Source organism: Perognathus longimembris, chromosome 13 (genome assembly GCF_023159225.1).
Source record: "Perognathus longimembris pacificus isolate PPM17 chromosome 13, ASM2315922v1, whole genome shotgun sequence".
Taxonomy (NCBI): Eukaryota; Metazoa; Chordata; class Mammalia; order Rodentia; family Heteromyidae; genus Perognathus; species Perognathus longimembris.
The window spans coordinates 16,742,167-16,761,040 of record NC_063173.1 but is presented as its reverse complement, the minus strand read 5'-3'; the positions used below and the strand labels follow the sequence as shown (position 1 = coordinate 16,761,040).

Genomic DNA, 18,874 nt, shown 5'->3' with positions numbered 1-18,874 from the left:
TGGCTTTTTTGGTAATTTATTGGATGGTGATAAGAGTCTCATGGACTTCCTGCCTGGGCTGGCTTTGAACCATGATTCTCAGATCTCAACCTCCTTAGTAGCTAGGACTATAGGTGTGAACTTTAGTAATTTTTATAAGTTAAAAACAAAGCTTAATGTCCTGGTACCAGTGGCTCACACCTGTAATCCTAGCTACTCAGGAGGCTGAGATCTAGGAATCAAGGTTGCAAACTAGGATTGGCTTAGAAATCTGAGAATCCTGCCCAGGAAAGTCCTTGAGACCCTTGTATCCAAGTAACCACCAAGAAGCTGGAAATGGAGCTGTGGCTGAAGTAATAGAGTGCTATCTTTGAGCAAAAAAAGCTCAGGGACAGAGCCCAAGCCTGATCTCAAGCTCCAGGACAGGCACAAAGAAACAAAAACACCTTACTATTCTGGTTTTGAAAGGAACATAGCATGATTTAACAATGACTTTAAAAGGGTCTATGATTAGTATTTAAATGTATTTATAAACAATATTTGCTTTTATAAGTTAAATGTATTATAATTATTATCATTTTCCAGTACTGGGGTAGAATTCAGGGCTTCACTCTTTTTTTTTTTTGTTTTGTTTTTTGTCAGTCCTGGGGCTTGAACTCAGGGCCTGAGCAATGTCCCTAGCTTCTTTTTGCTCAAGGCTAGCACTCTACCTCTTGAGCCACAGCACCACTTCCAGCTTTTTTCTATATATGTGGTGCTGAGGAAGCAAACCCAGGGAGGGCTTCATGTATATGAGGCGAACACTTTACCACTAGGCCATATTCCCAGCCCCCAGGGCTGAGCTCTTGCTAGGCAGGTGCTTTGCCACTTCAGCCATGCTCCAAACTCTTCCCACCTTTTTTGTTAAAGTATTTCAATTGTCTGTAAATTTGGTAATTTTGATTACTTAAAGAGCTCTTGGAAATACAGTATATTTATAAATAAAGTGACTCTTAACCATGTCATAGCTGTTCCAGCACTGTTGGAATGATTCAGACTATGTATAAAGAATTACTGGGGCTGGGAATGTGGCCTAGTGGCAAGAATGCTCGCCTTGTATACATGTAGCCCTGGGTTCAAGTCCTTAGCACCACATATATAGAAAAAGCCAGAAGTGGCTCTGTGGCTTAAGAGCTAGAGTGCTAGCCTTGAACAAAAAAAACAAAAAAAAAAGCCAGGGACAGTGCTCAGGCCCTGAGTTCAAGTTCCGACTGGCAAAAAAAAATGACTCAGAATTACAGGGGCTGGAATATGACCTAGTGGTAAAGTGCTCGCCTTGTATACATATATGAAGCCCTGGGTTTGATTCCTCAGCATCACAAATATAAAAAAAGCCGGAAGTGGCGCTGTGGCTCAAGAGGTAGAGTGCTAGCCTTGAGCAAAAAGAAGCCAGGGACAGTGCTCAGGCCCTGAGTTCAAGCCCCAGGACTGGCAACAAAAACAAAACAAATAAACAAAGAATTACAAAGCCAGGCACAATGGCACATATCTGTAGTTCCCAATACTGAAGAGGCAGAGGCAATAGGATTGCAGGCTCAAGGCTATAATGGGCAATTTACTGAGACTCTATCTCGATGAAACAACAAAAATAATTCCTATAATACAACAATTACAAAACAAACTGATTGAAAAAAGATCAAAAGACTTAGATATTTCTCCCAAGAAAGTACATGAATGGCCAATAAGCACTTTCCTATTAGGGAACTCTAAATCAAAACCACAAAAATTTATCAACTGGGGTGGGACTATGGCCTAGTGGTAGAGTGCTTGCCTCGTACACATGAAGTCCTGGGTTCAAATCCTCAGTACCACGTATATAGAAAAAGCCAGAGTGGTGCTGTGGCTCAAGTGGTAGAGTGATAGCCTTGAGCAAAAAGAAGCCCAGGGACAGTGCTCAGGCCCTGAGTTCAAGGCCCAGGACTGGCAAAAATAAAAATAAAAAAAGGAAAAAAAATCAAGAACAGAATTATCATGTGAACCATTTTTCTGGTATATACCTAAATAAATTTGGAGTAAGGGCTTGAAGATACATGTGTACACCCATGTTCATAGCAGCATTATTTTCAATAGCCACAGATTGGAAGCAACCCAGGTATCTGTCAATGGTTTGATAAACTAATGTGGTATAGCCATATTATTTAACCCTAATAAGGAAGGAAATTCTGACATCTTGCAATGTGGCTGAACCTTGAAGACATTCTGCTGAATGAAACAAAGCTGACCACAAATACATACTCTATGATTCCAGTTACTGGAAATACCTAGAGTAGTAATTCATAGAGACTAAAAGTAGAATGGTAGTTACTGGGGGCCAGGGAGAATGAGAAGTTGCTTGGAGTTAAATGAGAGTTTCAGTTTTGCCCATTTTTAGATAGGATCTTCTTTTATTGTTATCAGTCCCTATCAGATATATGATTTGTAAATATTTTCTCTCATTCTGTGAGTTGCTGTTTTTTTCATTGATGCATGAAACTTTTTTATCTTAATGAAATCTTAACTTACTATTTTTTTCTTTTGTTGTCTATGCTTTGAGTATCATGGCCCCCCAAAAAATTATTTCTTAAATTCAGTGTTTGTTTTTTTTAGAAGAGTTTTAGCATTTTGCTCCTTGATTTAAGGGTTTTTATTTGTTTGTTTTTGTGCTGGTCTTGGGCCTTGAACACTGGGTCTAGGTTCTGTCCCTGCTTCTTTTGCTCAAGGCTAGCATTCTACCACTTGAGTCACAGCTCTACTTCCAGCTAATAAAAGTATTCTGAGTACATTTAAGGCAGGCTGGGCCAAGCTATGATGTTCAGTAGGCCAAGTATATTAAATGTATTTTCAGTTTGTAATATTTTAAATTTACAATGGGATTATTAGGATAAAACTGTCATAAGTAAAAGTACTTCTTTATTTCCTTTTAGGCCTGATTGGAAACTATCCCAGGCCAAATTATATCTAAAAGTTGGCTACTGAGTGTACTAAAGAGATACTTTAAGTAAATTTAGCAAATCCTGAAATGAGCTAGCTTCTCTGAAACTTACATTTACTGTATACTGGTTTATTCTTCAAGATTCTCAAGGTTCCTGTGGTTTTATTTATTTTATTAGGGCATTTAATTGGATATTTTCTTCCTTTGTGAATAAAAAGAACATTTTATTTTCTCTTCAAACGAAATAACAAATTGTGCCTGGGAAGCATCAAAATTCTAAAATCTGTATGTTTAGAATCTTGCCTAATTTTCAAAGTGAGGGATTCAGTCAAGATGTGGGAAGTGTCCTGGCTGAAAGTTAGACTCCTGGAGCTCCTAGACTCTTCAACTTACTGGGCAATCCTGATCACAAATACATACTATATGATTCCAGGTCCTCTCTTGGCTTTGAAGTTGAACTCAGTGAGCATTTAGAACACCAGATAACCTCCACAGACAGCCCTGTGTTTCCTGAAGCTAGTTAACGGTGATGGTGTATTCCTGGTACACAGCTAATGCTGAAAGGGGGAGTAATGACTGTCCCTTGGTGGGCAGGCCTTGGGGGCTTTGGGAAGATCCAAAGGAAAGGGAACTGATGCAAGATGCTACAACCTTGTAGTCAGAGAGGGAAATGACTCTTAATGAGCAGCTCAGCTGGAGGGGCTCTAATGGCCTTGGGTGAGAATAGGAAGCAGGGGGTGAACAGGGGGAGGCAGATAATGGCTGTTCAATTGCTTTCTCATTGTGCCAAACAGTATGTCCAACTCCTGTGTATATGTGTAGGACCATTGCAGGCAGTGACCCAAACCTCTCAGGTAGGGGACAGGCTATGCTGGGCTGGACTGAATTGGGTATGTGGCAGGTGCAGAAGCTGAAGCTCCAGAGTTCTGTCAGCTCGGTGGCTTTTTACTTCATGAACAGTTTCCTCACCTTAATTGGCTCTCTAGAGCCCCAGGTGTGGTGCTGGCACCTCTGAACGGCACCCGTTACTGGGAGAGCAATTCCCCTGGTGATGGGAAGGAGGCAGGTTGTGCTGGGGGTAGGTGGGGAGTACTTGATGCTGCCAATACTGTGTGGAAAGCTAGAACAGATTTGCTGAACGAGAGAATTCAGGGCGGCTGTTCTTAATAGAGTGTTGGAGGGGCTTCTTGTCCATGGAATTCTGTCATTCAGGAGTCTCTCATGTGGGCTGGGGATATGGTCTAGTGGCAAGAGTGCTTGCCTCGTATACATGAGGCCCTGGGTTCGATTCCCCAGCGCCACATATACAGAAAATGGCCAGAAGTGGCGCTGTGGCTCAAGTGGCAGAGTGTTAGCCTTGAGCAAGAAGAAGCCAGGGACAGTGCTCAGGCCCTGAGTCCAAGCCCCAGGACTGGCCAGAAAAAAAAAAAAGTCTCTCATGTAAGAGAGACCAAAATATAGCTTACTATATTGGAGGCCAGAGAGCAGGAAAAGCCTTTAGAGTACATCTCCCAACTACTCTCTGCAAAGATGGAGCATAAGGGGTGTAGAAGGAGCTAGGATCCTGCTAAGGGTCACATAATTAATTGGTTGCTTGCAGAGCCAGGAAAAAAAGTCATTCTCTTGCCTTACAGTCTAGGGCTTGTTTGGACATGCAGACCACAGAAGCTGCAGCCCTAGAGAAGATTGCTGCGTTGAATTGGGGTCAGTGGCTTTGCATAGAGTGTGTTAGTACACAATTTTTGGATTGAATCCTGAGTTTGGGGTGCAAAGGGATAAGGTTGCTACCTGCATCCGTGAGGGACTGTCAGATGATCCTGGACTCACCCATGCCTTCTATATTCCACTGTGGGAACCTTCTTGTCACATGAAGCCTATATCACAGCCATGTGGCTTCTAGGAGCATGGGCCCTGAAGGGTGTAGACCATGCAGTCTGTTCATTTATATCCAGTTTCAGTCATCTAGCTTTCATGCTCACATTTCGACTCTTGGCTCAGATCTGCTGCTGACCCTGCTCCCTAGTCCTTGGATATTTTTAGCTAACCTTAGTTTATTCTCTGTTCTTTCCTCTAGTAATACTTTTCTTGAAGTCATTTTACCTTTTACTACCATGGGTTATATTCCCCAATTCTCTTAACCTGGACCCTAATCACTTCTTCTGACTCTAGGCCTGTACTTTTAGCAACCTAAAGGCTCCCAAATTGGTTGCACTTAAGAATAGGAACTTAGTATAGCCTTCCAGGCTCTTCTCAGTCTGTTCCAAAATTCATTTTACAGCTTCATTTCTATAATTCCTTTCCATGCTCTAGCTTTACCAAAGAGGACCCACATTTTGAAATTTATGATTTTCTGTTTATAAGGTTGACTCTTCTTGAACACTTTGTCCTTGTTAGTAACATCCTATCCATATTTGAAGGTCCATCTCAGAAAGGGAGCCAGTAATCAGAACTGGAGCTCACAGAGATGGGAGTGGGCTTGGGAACAACAGAACCTTCTCAGTCAGAATTGGACCCCTAGAACAATTGAAAAAGCTCTTGCTTTATGCTAACAGTGGCTAGATTTTTCTTTAAAGAGCTAAATAGTGGGGCCGGGAATATGGCCTAGTGGTAAAGTGCTTGCCTCATATACATGAAGCCCTGGGTTCGATTCCTCAGCACCACATACATAGAAAAAAGCCAGAAGTGGCGCTGTGGCTCAAGAGGTAGAGTGCTAGCCTTGAGCAAGAAGAAGCCAGGAACAGTGCACAGTCCCTGAGTCCATGCCCCAGGACTGGCAACAAAAACAAAACAAACATAAAGAGCTAAATATTAAGTACCTTTGGCAATCATAAATCCTATCACAACTACTCAACTCCACCACTATAGTACAAAAGCAGCCATAGTTGGTATGGAAACAGTATTATACCTATGTTTCAAAAAATTGTTCTGTGCCTGTGTTCTCTATTGACAAAAACAGACAGCCTGACGTTTTCTGACTTTGAGAAATTCTGTGAATGGCATGAAGTAGATGTGTAGGAGTCAAGCAGGACTAGAAAAGTGTAGAAGGAGATTCTAGGGAGTGACTATTAGGATAAGGCATGTAAAGGGTAAGGCAAATATTAGAAATAGGAAGGGCTTTATTTGGGCTACAATATGGAAAAATGAAAATGCTATTCAGAAAGGAAATTCCCTGAAGTGTCTGGACAAATTTAAGCTATTCATGGACAATAGAAGCCATTAAATTATTTATTTGTTTGTTTTTCTATTTGTTTTATTTGTAATATTTGTATTTTAGAAAGTTATTCTGGCTCAGTGAGAGAGATGATTGGGGGAGATACGACTGACATAAGTAGGAAGATCCACTAGAAGACTGCTATGGTTGTTCAGCTCTTTGGTTTTATTGTTAGTCCTTGAACCAGTGCTGTTCTAGATGCCTAAGAATTACTTGGGAAACTTGCTAAAAATATAGATTTCTGGTCCCTGATCCATACTCAAAAGATCTAGGTTTGGTAGATCCAGGATTTCTAGAAAGCTTTCCAGATTTGGAAATCATGGGTCCAGGCAAGACAGAAGGAGGTCTGACCTTGAGAATGTATAGATGACTGGGTACTCATGCCTGTAATCCTAGCTACTCAGGAGGCTGAGATCTGAGGATTGTGGTTCAAAGACAACCCCGGCAGGAAAGTCCATGAGACTTTTATCTCCAATTAACCACAAGAAAACCCTGTGGCTCAAAATGGAAGAGAATTAGTCTTGAGCTGAAGAGCTCAGAGTCAGCACCCAGGCCCAGAGTTCAAGCCCCATGACCGACCAAAAAAAAAAAAAGTATGGATGCCAGGGGAAAATAGATAATAGATAAGATAGGCTTTGGCAGCTGTTCACTGCCTCCTCCTGTTATCTGTCTCTATACTCTTGACTCCTTTTCCTTTACATACCATACCATCATCACTACCACCATCACCATCTAGCTTTTTTTTGCCAGGGCTGAGGCTTGAACACAGAGCCTGGGCACTATCCCTGCGCTTCTTTTGTTCAAGGCTAGCACTCTACCAGTTGAGCCACTGCACCACTTCCAGCTTTTTCTTTCTTTTTTTTTAATTTAAATTTATTTATTAATTAAACAAAAATTTTTTAATAAGGTGCTGTGCAAAAAGGGTACAGTTACATAGTAGGGCAGTGTGTACATTTCTTGTGATATCTTACGCCCTGTTTTTCTTTCCCTTCCCTAGGTCAGGCAGACATATATACATTACCCAATGTACCAAGAACATATACAGTAGCCACGTGGCCTAAGCCAAAGAAAATTCGCCTAGGACTTTAAATGTAATGTCGACATTAGACAATATGTCGACAGTAGTCTTATAAGAGCGTACATACATAGCTTTTGAGCTGTTGTATTCCACTGAGAGGTCAATTTTTGACCTTTATATGTTGAGTAGTTGTTTGGTTTTAGTTACATAATGTTGGGTCGCTGACCCAATCCCGTGGGAAATACCATTTGACAAGCACTTTTGGTTTCACAGACCTGGTCTCTACTGTCTCTCCGTCACCCCATCTTAACAGTCATATATCAGGGAGATCATGCCCCTTTGTTTTCTGTGTTCTAGGCTTGTCTCACTCAACATTATTTGTTCAAGTTCTGACCATTTCCCTGCGAATAACAATATTTCACCATTCCTAATCGTTATGTAGTATTCCATTGTGTATAGGTACCATATTTTTTGGATCCATTCATCTGTGGAGGGGCATCTGGGTTGTTTCCATATTTTGGCTATTGTGAATTGTGCCGCGATAAACATGGAAGTACAAATGTCTTTTTGATATCTTGGGACCTGTTGTTCAGGATAGGTGCCTAGGAGTGGTATGGCTGGGTCATAGGGTAGGTCTATATTGAGCTTTTTGAGAAACCTCCATACTGTTCTCCAAAGTGGTTGTACTAGTTTGCACTCCCACCAACAATGGAGAAGGGTTCCTCTTTCCCCGCACCCCCTCCGGCATTTCTTATTGCCTGAGTTCAGAGTATAGGCCATTCTAACTGGAGTGAGGTGGTATCTCAGGGTTGTTTTTATTTGCATTTCCTTTACTACCAGGGATGTTGAACATTTCCTCATATGTTTCTTTGCCATTTTTATATCTTCTCTTGTGAAGTCTCTCTTTAGCTCCTTTGCCCATTTCCTAATTGGTTTATTGGGCTTGGAGGGGCTTAGTTTTTTGAGTTCTCTGTAGATGACAGATATTAGGCCTTTGTCTGTTGCTGTGCTGGTGAAGATCCTTTCCCATATGGTTGGCTGTCTTTCTCTTTTGGTGACTATGACCTTAGCTGTGCAGAAACTTTTTAATTTGTAGTAGTCCCATTTGTCGAGTCTCTCCCCTATTTGTTGTGCCCCACTTCCAGCTTTTTCTGTGTATGTGGTACTGAGGAATTGAACCCAGGGCTTCATGCATGCTAGGCAAGCACTCTACCACCAAGCCACATTCCCAGCCCCTAGTACCTTCCCCCACCCCCCACCCCCACCAGTTCTGGGGCCTGAGCACTGTCTCTGGCTTCTTTTTGCTGAAGGCTAGTATTCTACCACTTAAGCCACAGTGCCACTTCTGGCTGTTTGTTTATGTGGTGCTGAGGAATCGAACCGGGGCTTCATGCATGCTAGACAAGCACTCTACCGCTAAGCCACATTCCCAGCCCCCAGTAGCTTAAAAAAAAATAACTTTTGTCCCCCTTTTCCACTCTCTCCTGGTCATCATCCATTAATGCTTAAGTAGACAGTGTTGGTGTGTGTGTGTGTGTGTGTGTGTGTGTGTGTGTGTGTGTGTATGTGTGTGTGTATACCGGTTCTGGTACTTGCACTCAGGGCGTGGGCACTGTCCCTGAGATTTTTTTGCTGAGGGCTAGCACTGTACCACTTGAGTCACGCTTCCAACTTTTTGGAAGTTAATTGGAGATAAATCCCATAGACTTTCCTGCCCAGGCTGGCTTCAAATTGAGAGCCTAGATCTTAGCCTCTTAAGTTGCTAGGATTATAGACATGAGCCATCAGTGCCTGGCAATATCCTTCTTGACTAGTCAGCCAAGATAATCATAAAACCAAGCCCCATCATGCTCCAGAATCTTTGTGGGCTTCCTTTTCTGTTAAGGGTTAAAATCCTTTGCTTATTCAAGGTCTTTCAGGAGCTTTTTCTCCTGCTGGTCTTTCCAGGTTTCTTCTTGGCCATTTCCCCTTACCCAAATGCTCTGTGCTTTCATAATTATTCTGTTACGTGTGGTCTTTCCTCTAACTCGATTCTGTTTTCCTTCCCCTTAACCGCCCGCTTGTGTGTGACTGTATCTCCCTAGAGGTTAGGATTAGCTGCCAAGGGACTCATCCTAAGACCTTTGTGCATCATAAATGTGTGTCTTCTCTGTCTGAAGTCCTATCCCCCTTCTGCTTGTGACGGACCATTGGTCACTATGGCAACTGACTGTGACGTCACAGGATAAGGACTTCAGGTGAAGTGGCAGGAGCAGGTGAGTGTGTAGGAGACAGATTTTAATGTCTTCTGGAGGGTGCTCCCTCACCCCCTCCTTCAGTGCTGGGGGCATGGAGGGATCTCTTGGGCTCCTGGTGGTGGTGTTGTGTTTTTTTTAAACGATGCAGTGAGAGTGTGCCTGGCATCTGCGTGCTGCAGCAGTGTGGGGCTGACAGAGTGTGTCAACTTGAGCTCTGGCTGTGCAGGCACCGCTGCTGCGTGAGCCTGTTATTCCATTCTGGATTGCTATTTTGATACCCAGATTGCATCATTCTTCCTACGTATAAACAGGGGGTCCCCAGGGCCCTGCAGCTACTCACTTCTCTACCAACACTGTTGTTGTGATGAGCTCTATTTAAATGAGCTGCCGGATTCGGGCAGGTTCCAGCCACACATGAGCACTGTCATTTTGGGGAACATGGAGGGCTGAAGGATTTTTGGAACGAGTCCTAAAAGGCTGAGAGTGATGGCTTCCCGAGCTAGTTCCTGAAAGTTGAAAATCTCGTTTTCTTCCTTCTGAGCACCCAGAGGATTAGGAAGGCGATGCAGCTAGGAAAAGAGTCGCCTCTTTGAGGTCTCTCTCTTGCTGTTCAGTTTGGGAAAATTGCTGCAGAGCCTCCAAGATAAACAAGGAACAGGAGGAGTCAACCAAGCTCTTTCTTGCAGGAGCATCTCAGGTGAGCTAGAGAAATGCAGCCCTGGCGGAGGATGCATCCGAGCAAAGGGGAGAAGCCCCAGGCTGCTGGGTTCTCTCCACATCCCCGTGCCCGAGGCTTAGGCCCTGCAGCCCAGCTGGCTGCAGCGTGAGGGTGGGTGCTTCTGGACAGCTGATGAGCACCATACTCCAGGACCAGTGGTGGTCTCACCTGTCGCTCCCCTGACTTCTCTCCTCTGGCTTCTCTCCTAGGTGTTGCGCTAATTACAGGGTAACAGGGCAACAGGTAAGCCTGCTGGCAGCCAGGGGCAAAATCAGTCCTGGGAGGGGGTGGTGTTTTGGGTCAAAATCTGTCTTCCTAGCAGGGACTGAGCATCTGAGAGGCAGGTGCAGCGTATACTTGAAGGTGATGGCTGTTTTGGGTTATGGGCTAGGGGACTGCCTCCCGGTCTCTCAGTGAGGACTTTGCTTGATGCTCAGCATATTGGAACTGTCTGGGGTAGAAAAGCATAGGTGATTTATTGAGGGTAGCCAGCTTGTACAGAGCATACAAACAGAAAGTGTTTTTCTCCTTGCTTAGTGCCAGGCAGAGGCATGGTGAGGTAGCATGTCTTACTTGTGGCTATAGAGGTAATCCCGGGCTGCTCAGTGGCTTAGTATACTACCTATGTTTACAGGGGTTGTATAGCTTTTAGCCAGGTCCCTGTTTCTCACAGGACCTTCGTGCCACTTTCTGTATGATGGGGAATTAGCTAAATCGAGTCTTTCCAGCTTTGCCCTACATGTGAGCTCTGGTAGGAAGAGTATCAGACTGTGCTGGGTGAGATCTTGGGCCCCCCCATTGCAAAGTTTTATGGAGTCCTGGACAAGAGCTGAGAAATGAAAGGCTTCCCAACCCTCAGAGGTTTGTTTGGCACTGGGCTCGGGCTTTGTACTTGGGGTATATATGTTCCCTTAGTGGTTTGAGATGACCCACTACCAGCTTTCTGAGGCCTCTTTGGGATTTCCCCTCTACCCCCGTCCTTTGATGCCCAAGTTTCCTAGGCCATGCTATTTATGTCAGAAAGGTAGCCTCCCTACTCCAGGCCTACCTTTCTTGCTGCCTCACTAAGTCCTGGGCTCAGCACATTAAGTCCCAACAGCAGTCAATGTAGCACCAATCCTCAGACCATACATACCTTAAGCTCATACCTTAATATATATATATATATATATTATTAAACTGAATTACAGAGAGGTTACAGTTTCATACATTAGGCATTGGATACATTTCTTGTACTGTTTGTTACCTCGTCCCTCATTCCCCCCTCCCCTCTCCCCCTCACACCATTATTATGTTCTAATCATTGTTATGGAATGTTTTATTTATAATCAAACTGGTTAATCAAAATTAAATGATCTTGCTTATTTATAATTGAATCAGGGAGGAGCAGTGGAAAGGACATGGTTTTACAAGGCAGCCATCTGCCTTCCAGTGATATAATTCCACCCTGACTTGTATGGTCTTTTGGTAGGTGACAATTTCTTGAAGTGTCAGTTTCTCTAACTGTAAAATGGGGACAACACCTGTTTCTCAGAAATGATTTGATGATTAAATGAGATAACACATCCAAAGCACCTGATACAGAAAGTGGTGGCAAGATGTAAATTTGCCCCACTTCTATTGGAGACCAGAAGTTCATTTATTTAGACAGAGTTGCCCAGGCAGGCCTCAAATAGGTATGCAAGACTATAGACAGTGATCAAAGTTTTTGTTGTTGATTTTTTTTTATTGTATAACAAATTGATTAAATGACTTTGCCTTTCAGAGATATTCTCTTAGGTCCCTTCTCATTCTGGAAGCAGAAGCCCTGTTCTCCAGGGAGGCCTCAATGTCCTTGCTCTCTGTTTCTCAGGATTGATGTTTCTGGATGTTAACTAGAAGCCTGATAATTATTTTACATATGATATGACTTCAATACTTTTTTAAAACTAGATAATAAGGGCTGGGAATATGGCCTAGTGGCAAGAGTATACATGAGGCCCTGGGTTCAATTCCCCAGCACCACATATACAGAAAATGGCCAGAAGTGGCACTGTGGCTCAAGTGGCAGAGTGCTAGCCTTGAGCAAAAAGAAGCCAGGGACAGTGCTCAGGCCCTGAGTCCAAGGCCCAGGACTGGCACAAAAAAAAACCAAGAAAAAAAAAACTAGATAATATATAAGCACATGTTAAATGTGCAGTGATTTTCCATTTTTCTCTCCTGCTGTAGCCCTTCTTCAGAGGGGTGATTTCCCTACATCTAGATCTCCTCTTAGCACAAGTTTGTCACCCAGATTTCTGGGGATTTTTTTTTTAGATTATGTCTCATATAGTGATTGTGATTGTCCGTCCTTCTTCAACCTCCTAAGTGCTGCGATTACAGACCTATGTTACCAGGCCTGGCTCTTTTGACCTTCTGATAAGAATGATAGCCAAATTGTCATTTTGCTGTCTTTTGCTTTCCACCTTCCATAGGGGAGTAGAATATTCCTGAAGCCTGACTGCAGTAAGCAGAGGATAATCCATATTCCCTGCTGTTCTTATTTCCATCATTTTAACTATTTGGTTCAGGGAAAGGTACTGACTCACCCAGGATTACATGGTCAGATAGTACCAAACCTGGGCCTGGAACTCATATCTCAGAGCCAAGTACCACATCTGTGCTTTGCTTTAAGGTCTCAGGGTGCCTTTCTTCCCACCATCCGGAAGAATTTCCAGGTGGCTCTTATTAATTTCAGGGCCTGCGAGTCAAAGAATACACATAGAGAATGCCGACCCAAAAGAAATGTAGTTGTCCAGTCTGCTAAAAAAAAAAAAAAAAAAAAAAGACAAACCAAGCAATATCCCTTAATGCCAATTGTGGATTATTTTTATAAGTAACATATGAAGAACAGGTAGTTAAAAATGCAGTGTGATTCCTGTTGCGTTAGAAAGATTTTCAAAGAGGGACTAATTAACTCATCCTAGGGGAAATCAACCCTGCTTCTTCAAGGTGGAACGTTTGATCAGGTTTGAAAGGATGAGTAGAAGTTGTTCTAAAGAGGACGGGAACAAAAAGGATACTTTCATATATGTGTGCCAGGCCTGGAACTTGAGCTCAGAGCCTAGGCACTGTCCTTAAGCTTCTTTCTTTTGCTCACGGCTAGCACTCTACCACTTGAGCCACAGCTCCATTTCCATTTTATTTTTCAGTAGTGCATTGGAGATAAGTGTCTTACAGACTTTCCTGCCTGAGCTGGCTTTGAATTGAGATCTTAGATCTCAGCCTCCTGAGTAGCTAGGATTACAGACATGAGTCACCAGTGCCTGGCTAAGAAGGGGTCCTTTTGCAAGTGGGACTGGCATTGTCACAGAGTCATGAAAAAATTCAGTCCATTCAAGAGATAGCAGAGATATTTGACATGGCAATGACATAGAGTACATGGCAAGACAGAGCTACAGATGAGACTAGAGGGAAGTAGGGCCAATTTAGAAAGGGCCCTGAATTCCAAATTGAGGAATTGAGACTATAAGGCTAAGCGAGGTAGAGGATGTGTGTGAGTCTTGTCTGATCTATTTCAGGAATTTCTTGTTTTTCATTCTGTTAATGATCCTATGATACTATGATTAATATCTGGACATCTGGCACCAGAGAGTTGGAAGTCTGTGGTAATCATGTTCAACAGTTAGAGTACCATTTCAGTTCTGGAGATATTTGGGGTGGGGAAGTTACCCCCAAATGATGTTACCTATGGAGAGTATCCTTCTCTACTCTGGCCATTGTTGACCAGCAGGAAAATACTTGGGGGATTCCAGGTGAAGTTCTGTATTGAAGTTCCGTGGTTCTGCAATGACTGGGGGGAATTTTATTTTGTAGGAGGGGGGAGGCTTGACCTATGGTTTTATATAGTTAAAGGGTTTTGATTTTTTTGGTTACATAAAAAGCCACCCTAAAGATTAGTGCTTCAAACAAACTGCATTCAGTTTCTGTTCTACAGGTTGGCAATCTGGCCGGGATTCTCTGAGTGGTTCAATACTAAACTGAGTTTGGTTAGTTTTGGCTTTACTCAGTCCTGTGTCTGCATTAAACTGGAGGGTTACTTTGGTGTAACTGTTTTGGGATTGCCTTGGACAAAGGTCTGAGACAATGGAGGCTTCTGTGGCTATGGTAACTGTCACCTTGTAGCAATTAAACCCCACCTTTTGTTTTTCACATAGCAATCGTAGACATCAGAGAGCAAGAGCAAAATCATAAAGCTGGGATTTTGCTTTCCACCTTGCATAGGGGATTAGAGTATTCCTGAAGCCTGATTGCAGTAAGCAATCAGGATTTTGTTCACTGTGACTTTTGTTGCATTCTTTTGGTCTCACTGCCAGCCTAGATCCAAAAGAGTATAGAGACCTTTTTGATGGTGGGTTTGCAAGGGTCATTTCCCCCAAACTCAAACTATCTGACTTTCATCACCAGAGAAATTCATAATTGAGGTTGTTACTTTACCATGAAATTCAAAGTCAAATTCATGGAGGACTTGTTTTCTCACATTATCTAATTTAATTGTTAAAACATTTCTCTGTCTCTCTCTCTTCCTCTCTCTCTCTCTTCCCACTCCTTCTTCCCCCTTCATCTTTCTCTCTCAATGTCTACCTGTCTGTTTGTCTGTCTCTGTGTTTTTGAGACCAGGCTTGCTACATAGCCCAGACTGGCCATCTTCCTATTCCAGCCTTCCAAATATTGGAATTTAGAGGTGTATATCACCTTTCCTAGCTATCACAGCAACTCTTATTTTCTCTTTCTGCTTTACATGGGATAAAAGGGACATGAGGAATGATTTGTTCAAGATCATTGGATAGCCAAGTGTTCTTGTGGTATACATCTATAATCCTAAGATCTGAAGATCATAGTTCAAAGCCAGCCCAAGCAGAAAAGTCCCTGAGAACTGCCAAAAATGCATGGCTGAAGTGCTAGAACTATACCACTGAGCATGAGCTCATGACCCTGAGTTCAAACAGGCAAGCAAACAAAACCACGACAAAAAATCATTGCGTTTATTTGTTTTGTTTTTGTTGCGAGTCCTGGGGCTTGGACTCAGGGCCTGAGCACTGTCCCTGGCTTCTTTTTGCTCAAGGCTAGCACTCTACCTCTTGAGCCACAGCGCCGCTTCTGGCTTTTTGCTATATATGTGGTGCTGAGGAATCGAACCCAGGGCTTCATGTATACGAGGCAAGCACTTTACCACTAGGCCATATTCCCAGCCCTGATCATTGGGTGTTAACCTTATATTTGACTTATATTTGTCTGACTTCAAGTCTAGAGCAACTACCATTGTATCATTAACTTTTATATTGCTGAGATGAGGCAGAAGAGATGTGGCAGTCCTCTGGCAATCACTGCCATAGCCAGCCCCTCTTCAGACCAGCCTCATCCCTGCACACAGGTACCTGCCCACCTCAAGAGATTCATTTTCTTGTACCTAGTGGGCTGACTGTTCTTTTAGTGGGCCTGAAGTGAGAGTCTCATGCTGCTTATGCTGTTCAGAAGCCCGCTATGCTAAGGAATGCCAAAGACTGTTGCATTCCTCTGGGGAGAGAGAGTAAGCCAGGCTGTCCACAGCTATACCCAAAATGGGCTAGATGGAAGTAGTCCAGCAAAAGGCCTCTGAGCCCTGTATATAAGCATATTGGGAGACCCTTTCTTTCTTTCTCTGAATAGACCCTTCTGGAAGAAGCTCTAGCTTTGAGACCTCTGAAGTTTCTGGGCTAAGCCCAGAAGTTTCTGGGCTAAGTCAGTGGTGGGAGCTGGACTACCAGGGATATGGAATGAGGAATTGGGAGCAGCACAAAGGCACCGGGTTGTGCCACCAGAAGTAGTGTAGGCTTGTGCTTGCAGTAGCATAGCTTATGGGGAGGAAAGGAAGGTAGGCTCAAAGAAAAGACTGTGAGGAGGCCAAATGGTCTATACAGCAGGCCTCTGATGGGATGGTTATGTTCAGTGTATGGCTTTATTTAGTTATTTTTATGTTTATTTTTTATTGTTATTATAAAGGTGATATACAGAGGGAGGGGGCACAGTTACATAAATCAGGCACTAAGTATGTTTCTTTTTTGGACAATGTCATTCCATCCCTTGTTCTCTCCCAGTTTTCTCTCCCATCCCCTCACCCACAATTTGTATAGTTCATTTTTAGCATAATGTCTACTGAGTACCACTGCTGCATCTGTTCACCCTTTGTCCCTCCATTTCTGTGCCTTCCCTTACCCTCCCAAAGACAGATAAATGAACAATAGTCTATGGGTTTAAAGGTCATAATGGCAGAAATAAGTATTGCTTCATGTCTTGGTGCCTCTGTGTCTTACGTATGATCTGTTATGTTGTTTTGACTCTGTTGTCTTTCTCCTCCCTCCCTTCCTAGAGCTCATCTCCTGTCCTGGGTGTAAGCGGGTATATCTTACCAGAGATGTAACTGAACACTTTTTTCTACAGCACTTTCCTCCTGTGCAACTCAACATGGCCAGGGTAAGTCAGGACAAAGATATAAACAGCTGGTCCTTTTTAGAAAAATTTGGGGCCCGTGTCTATAAGTTTATCCACTCATCACTCCTACTTGTTACTTTTCTATCAGTTTTCCTAACCTACCTTCCTTCTTTCTTTCCTTCCTTCCTTCCTTCCTTCCTTCCTTCCTTCCTTCCTTCCTTCCTTCCTTCCTTCCTTCCTTCTTTCCTTCTTTCCTTCCATTTAGAAGGAAATAAAAACATTTGAATTAAGAGATGAAAAGTACTTTTTTCTATTAAGTGAAAATTAAAAATGCTTTTTTTTTTTTTTTTTTTTACTCTGTATGTCAGTGCTTTTTTTTTTTTTTTTTTTGCCAGTCCTGGGCCTTGGACTCAGGGCCTGCGCACTGTCCCTGGCTTCTTTTTGCTCAAAGCTACCACTCTGCCACTTGAGCCACAGTGCCACTTCTGGCTGTTTTCTATATATGTGGTGCTGGGGAATTGAACCCAGGGCTTCATGTATACGAGGCAAGCACTCTTGCCACTAGGCCATATTCCCAGCCCCTGTCAGTGCTTTTTATGGATGGTGAATGTGTCTAAAACACATTATGCATTACTTAATTATTAACCATTGCTTAATTTATCTGTGTACTTTTTTCCCTCATTATTCTTACTGAAAAATAATAGTAGTGGGCTTTTATGCCCCTTCTCTCACCTGAAATGCACACAACACCCTGGATTTACTAGGTTCATTAATCTTGCCTGTATTTAGCAACTATCACTTTTTTTTGTGAGGTGGGTTTTTTTGTTTTGTTTTGTTTTGTTTTTGCCAGTCCTGGGGCTTGAACTCAGGGCCTGGGCATGATCTCTGAGTTTCTTTTGCACAAGGCTAGCTCTCCCTGAGTTTCTTTTGCTCAAGGCTAGCTCTACCACTTGGGCCACCACACCACTTCTGGCCTTTTCTTATTTATGTGATACTGAGGAATTGAACCCAGGGCTTCATGCTAGGCAAGCACTCTACCACTATGCCATATTCCCAGCTGTTCATAAAAGTTTTATATCATTTACTGACTGATACCTTTTCAGTTTCCCTCTACTAGGTGTGGAAACAGATCTGAAACTGTGAACGTTGGACTATACTTACTCTCTCTTGCCTGTATATGTCACCTTATTCCCACATCTGGAGCTTTCTTCCCTCTCTGCTTTCCTTGTGTTGTAACTTTTCCCTCCCTTGTCTTCCTGGTGATCACGTTTTCACCTCTTGGTGGAAACTTTCCTGGCAGCTCCTAAGCTGAAAACTTCCTTTTGCTTCCTTAGCACTTGTCATATCTTATACATCACAGCATTATTCACTTGAAGGAAACCAACCTGATCAAACCATATACGCCTTGAGAGCAGATACTTGGCTCGTTTATCTGAGTATTCAGCTTCAGAGAAGGACTTGTGCGTAAGGGCCCTAGGTGGCCACTTCTCATTTAGTCACAGAGGTTGCTTTCCCTGACCTGTATTTCCAGGTAGCTTTCTAGTCACCTACACTTTAAAAGTTTTAGAGGAACAGCCCATCAGGACCCTAGTCTCTCTAGCATTTCCAATTGTAGAGGAAGGTACAAAGGAGGATATGGTCAATAACAGCCAACTTTCTGATTTTAGAACTGTTCTGAGTGCAAGGAGAAGAGGGCAGCACACATCCTCTGCACCTACTGCAACCGCTGGCTGTGTAGCTCCTGCACAGAGGAGCACCGGCATGGTCCTGCCCCTGGGGGTCCCATCTTTTCTCGAGCTCAGAAAGGATCTTCAGGTACCAGTCTCCCTCTCCTTACCTGCCCTTGTCCTCTGAAGTAATATTGAACTCTAAAATCCCTGGAGGATAGCTCTTCAAACTTGTTTCCTAGCTGGAGGAGATAGATAGTTGGAATGGTTTCAGAGCCTTTTGCAAAGGAAGTAAGGCGGCTTAAGAGTCAAAGGGGTGACTCACTCTAGTGTCTCTCTGTCAGGATGGGGTGGATAAATGTGGGTGAGACGGTGCTGGGAGCGTGGCATAATTTTGAATCATCATGGAAGCTAGCTGTGTTCCTACCTTCTACGTTTAGTGACTTAATTGTTTAGAACAGAACTTTGCCTATCCAGTAATGTCTGTTTTAAAAGGCAGTCTCCTTGAACTGTCTTTTTCCAAGGCCTTTGAATTGTGGGAGGGAATTTGTGTTTGTCAAACCCACAGGAATCAGAATTTATGATCCATGTGATTTCTTCTGGAGCCTAGCAAGGCTGAGTAGCTGGTTTTAGCCCTATGACAACAGGATCCTGATGAATGAAGA

General features: G+C 43.1%; 1 protein-coding gene across 4 annotated transcripts in view; it reads left to right on the top strand.

Moving 5' to 3' along the window:
• Window positions 1-18,874, top strand: part of Trim66 (tripartite motif containing 66) — a 61,262-nt gene that overhangs the window by 9,177 nt on the left and 33,211 nt on the right. For all 4 annotated transcript variants that reach the window (XM_048360564.1, XM_048360565.1, XM_048360567.1 and 1 more), the window contains 2 exons: window positions 16,481-16,584; window positions 18,210-18,357. In XM_048360564.1, the coding sequence (XP_048216521.1) occupies window positions 16,481-16,584; window positions 18,210-18,357 (252 nt within the window). The remainder of the gene's footprint in view (window positions 1-16,480; window positions 16,585-18,209; window positions 18,358-18,874) is intronic.